At 38.4% G+C, this 4,406-nt stretch overlaps 1 protein-coding gene across 1 annotated transcript; it reads right to left on the bottom strand.

Moving 5' to 3' along the window:
* Window positions 1–3,683: 3,683 nt before the first annotated feature.
* On the bottom strand, window positions 3,684–4,406 carry LOC117615593. Its single transcript, XM_034344699.1, has one exon. The coding sequence runs from the start codon at window positions 4,404–4,406 to the stop codon at window positions 3,684–3,686; it is 723 nt and encodes a 240-aa protein (XP_034200590.1).

Here is a 4,406-nt window from a genome sequence, read left to right as displayed (position 1 = left end):
TTTGCTTCCATCTTTCTGAATCTTTTAGTTTTTTTTGGGATTGAGTTGTTGTTCATGGTTCTATTATTTCTCCTGATATCACAACCTTGTTTCATTGTAACCTCAACTATATTTGTCTTAATTTGATTGTTAAACAACTCTACTAATCATTGAATAGCATCTAAACTTGTGGTTAATTCAAACCATGTGAATTATAGTGATTGTGCCTTCTTTTGAAGGAGTCAGGACCTCTAGCCAGCTATTAATAAGGCTCATACGACCGCCATAGGAATAAAGCCTCATTGTAAACCTTAATGAGGTTTACATAAGCTATCTTATTGTTATTGTTTTCTCTAATTCTGACTATGAATTGTATCTCAGCCCAATTGCTCAGTTTTGCTTTGTGCACTCTTTTCAGTTACATTTTCACATATTGTATATTTGTGATCCTCACACTCACTTGTGGCCATATATAGTTCCTTACTGACCTTTGTAGCTCACCCTTTTCCCTTCCATTTCATATTAGCTCAAAGCAGAAGATTGGCTAATTGTGATGTATTGACTGCTCTAATGAAGAATTGTTTGTTTGGAAACTTTAGATTGTAATGTTGTACAAAAATTGAAATCACTGTGTGGAAATCGAAGTGTGTAAAGAGTTTGATTGGGTAACCTTGTAGATCCTGGTACTTCTAATTGAGCAAGTTAATGAGTGTAAATTTAATTATACTTTTAGTGAATTTGGTGTGAATTTGGTGTCTTAAGATCATGAGGAATCTTTCCAATTGTTAAAACAAAAGATCACCGAGGCCCCGGTGTTGGCCTTGCCAATCTACAAAAGCCATATCAAGTTAAAGAAGATGAGTCTAACTATGCCAAGGGAGCCATTTGATTTAATGATGAAAACCAGTAGCTTGCCATCCTGAGATGTTTAGTGGACCAGTATTGAACTATACGACTTACAAAAAGTCACTATGTGCATTATATCAAGCAGTGAAGCATTGGAGAGCTTACTTTTTAAGGAACGAAGTTGTGGTTCACTCATACCATAAATATCTTCAGTTTTTAAATACACAGTCAAAGTTGCAACAAGATCGACATATGAAATGGATGTCTTACCTACAACAATTTAATATTGTGATTAAGTACAAGAAAGGAGCAACAAATAAGTTGTGAGATATGTTATCTCGACCCTCTACACTAGCAACTTTCGCATTTCTGGTGGCTATGGAAATCCAGCATATAGTTCCTTCCGAGTATGCCAAAGGATATGACACATATGCTTATTTTAGTTCAACTTAGAAAAAGTTGCATATATATATATAGGTGTAATTTGTGGGTTCCCAAAAAAAAAGACAATTAACCCCTGCTCTCTCTTCTCTTCAAATTCAAAACGTCACCCCATGAACTGATTTGACCCCTCCAATTTTATCTCATTCTTCTCCTTTTTCAGCTTTCTCACAATCATTTCCAATTTTCCATCATATTCAAACTCCTTCACCATTATAATAAAAATCCTTTGCCATTATTAGTTTACTCCATTATAACCAGTTAAAGTATAGCACTCTATACTTTGGAGTGTTATTTAGATCACTGTATTTGTATAAAGATTGGAAATGTTGGGGAAGGAAGCGATGTCATTTAAATGGGTGTTATAGGTAGCCATCTGTGAGTAATACGGCTAAATCTTGGGCTTTACTTACTTAGTTGGGTCAGAGAAATCATCTACTTGAGCTATGTTTGGGTGATATTAAGTAGATCCTACGTAATGAAGAGAAGGACAAGTTTCCTCCTAGAAGTGAGTTGACTCTCAATATGCCATTAATAATGTATCGATATCATGTCACCAACTAAGTTAACTTATGTAACTCGATCAACTTTTAACTCATTGTTCTTGATCAACTATAATCTTATCCTGCTTAGCCTTTGTTGCCCACTAAGAAGAAATGTCCAGTGAAGAAGTTTTTATTCTCTAACTTTTCTTTACACACAATCGATCAAGGTTGATTCTACTTAACTCCGCTGACATCCACAAATCTTCAAAGGCAAAAGTACTAAGGGTGTGGGAACCCTTGGACAATTCATACACTAAAGGTTATACGTTGCCAAGAAGGTTCAGTTATTGTGTTTCTTTGCGAGATGTGATGTACTCAACATCACATGTGAAAATGTTGACAACATTAGTTTAATCACATGTTTGGGCAATAAGCATCCACAAATGTTCATGGGTGAGGGAGGCGAGGTGGGATTTAGCACTTATGTGGAAAGATCATGTAGATTTGTTTGTCAAGGAAATATTAAGATAATTTTATTGGTGAAAATATTGAAAATGTTGGGGAAGCAAAGTGATGGTGTCTTTTACTGGGTTTTATGGGTCGCCACTGTTGAGTAATACGGATGATTCTTAGGCATTACTTACTCAGTTGAGTAAAATAAATCATTATCAAGTCAATTTGTGGGTGGTTTAACCAGATCCTGCGAGATGAAGAGAAGGAGGGGTTCCTCCTAGAAGTGAGTAGACTCTGGATATCTTTTTCGCCAATATCGATACAATATTGATGCACAATCGCTCGTTATAGTTATGCATATCATTATGGCTTTAAATATATTGAGAATTTTTGTGCTTATGAAGTGTTGTGAAATAGATGAAATATGGGAGTAGAATTGTATTTACTCTTAAGATGCTACAGCTGATATTTGCTCTCTTGTAGTTTTTCTTCACTGACAAATAGTGTTTCATAGGATTTCCTCATCGTTTCAACTTTATTTCCTGTCCGTCTTCAAATACTTGAAGATTTTATCATTTTATAGGTGAACGTCTTTCTTCTTATCATTTTATACTTGAAGACTTTATTTCAGTCTTTATTTTTCAACTTCAATTTGCATATTGTCTTGTGAACTACTTGAGTAACAGACTAGTGTCTTGGCTGTACATTTCCCTTAGGATTTTGGCAAAACCTAAGGTCCCCCTTGAGGGACTCTTGGCGTATTCTGCATTTTCCAGAAAACACTTAGGACCCTTCTGGTCGCTGCCCTGCATCTCCCTTAGGACACTGCTTATGGACAACTGTATGACTATCCTGCCTCCCTTAGAAAACGGATAGGAACCTGGATACCTTCTTTAGAAAATTTCAAGTGCACCTTGCGGCTCCCTTAAACTCTGCTTTGCAGGTTGCGTCTCCCGAAGGATGCTTCTAGTCGTCGCCCTGCGTCACTCCCTTAGGACGCTTTTTATGGGCAACTGTTTGACTATCCTAACCCCCCGTAGGAAACAAATAAGAACCTGGATACTTCCCGCAGGAAGCATGGTGATCTCTTTTTAAGAAATTTCTGGCACACCCAGCGTTTCACTTAAGACGTTGCTTTGCGGGCTACGTCTCTTGAAGGACGCTTCTGGTCTTCACCCTGCGTCTCCATTAAGATGTTTTTTTATGAGCAACTATATGACTATCCTGCCCCCCTCAGGAAACGAATAAGAACCTGGATACTTCCCTTAGGAATTTTCTAGCGCACCCTGCGTCTCCCTTAGGAAGCTTCTTTGAGGGCTGCATCTCTCGAAGGATATTTTTGGTTGTCACCCTACATCTCCCGAATAATGCTACTTATGGACAACTGTATTTTTTTTTTTTTTGGACACTCTGGAATGAGAAACTTAACTTTTATTGATGATCATGAGATTACATCACTTTATTCGAAATGGAAATAACTTAATAAAGAAATCGAAAATTCCAGCAGTTGCTTCTCTTCTTTAGAGATCTGCAGTGCTCAGTCATCTGTTGGAGACTGAGCAAGTAGGAGGAAGCATCATGGATAGTATATTTGGAGGTTGCAGGCATTCCATTGTCGCAGAATCTCCTTCCCTTTATGGTGTCAAGTTTATAGCTTCCTCTGGCCCTGGACCGGCTGATCACGTAACGGCCTTCCCAATTAGGTTTCATCTTTTTAGACCCTTGTCTTTGTGCAGTGATGAAGGTCTTTCTTAGCATAAGGTCGCCCGGTTGACACTGTCTGATCTTGGCTCTTTTGTCGTAGTAAGACTTCAACAGCTGTTGATAGGAGGCGACTTGGACAATGGCTTTCTCGCGCTCGCCTTCAGGTAAGTCAAGGTTGAGCCTCATCTGGTTGGAGTTCTGCTCAATGCTGCCCACTTCAATGCCTATAGACGGCACAGTGACGTGAGGATGAATGATTACTTCAATTTCATAGGCAAGGGAAAACGGAGTTTCGCCAATTGATCTTTGCTTGGTGCGATAAGCCCATAGTATTCCAGGGAGCTCATCTACCCATTTTCCTTCGGCTCCCTTTAATCTCTTCTTGAAAAAATCCAAAATTATTTTGTTGGATGCTTCGGCCTGGCCTTTGCCCTGAGGATATCTTGGGGTACATAGATGCTGCTTGATCCCATACTTTTTGAAGAAGGTAGTGATCAT

The sequence above is a fragment of the Prunus dulcis genome, chromosome 1 (assembly GCF_902201215.1).
Source record: "Prunus dulcis chromosome 1, ALMONDv2, whole genome shotgun sequence".
In the NCBI taxonomy this organism is placed as follows: Eukaryota; Viridiplantae; Streptophyta; class Magnoliopsida; order Rosales; family Rosaceae; genus Prunus; species Prunus dulcis.
Note: the sequence above shows the minus strand (reverse complement) of the source record. Positions and strands in the feature narration are given on the sequence as shown.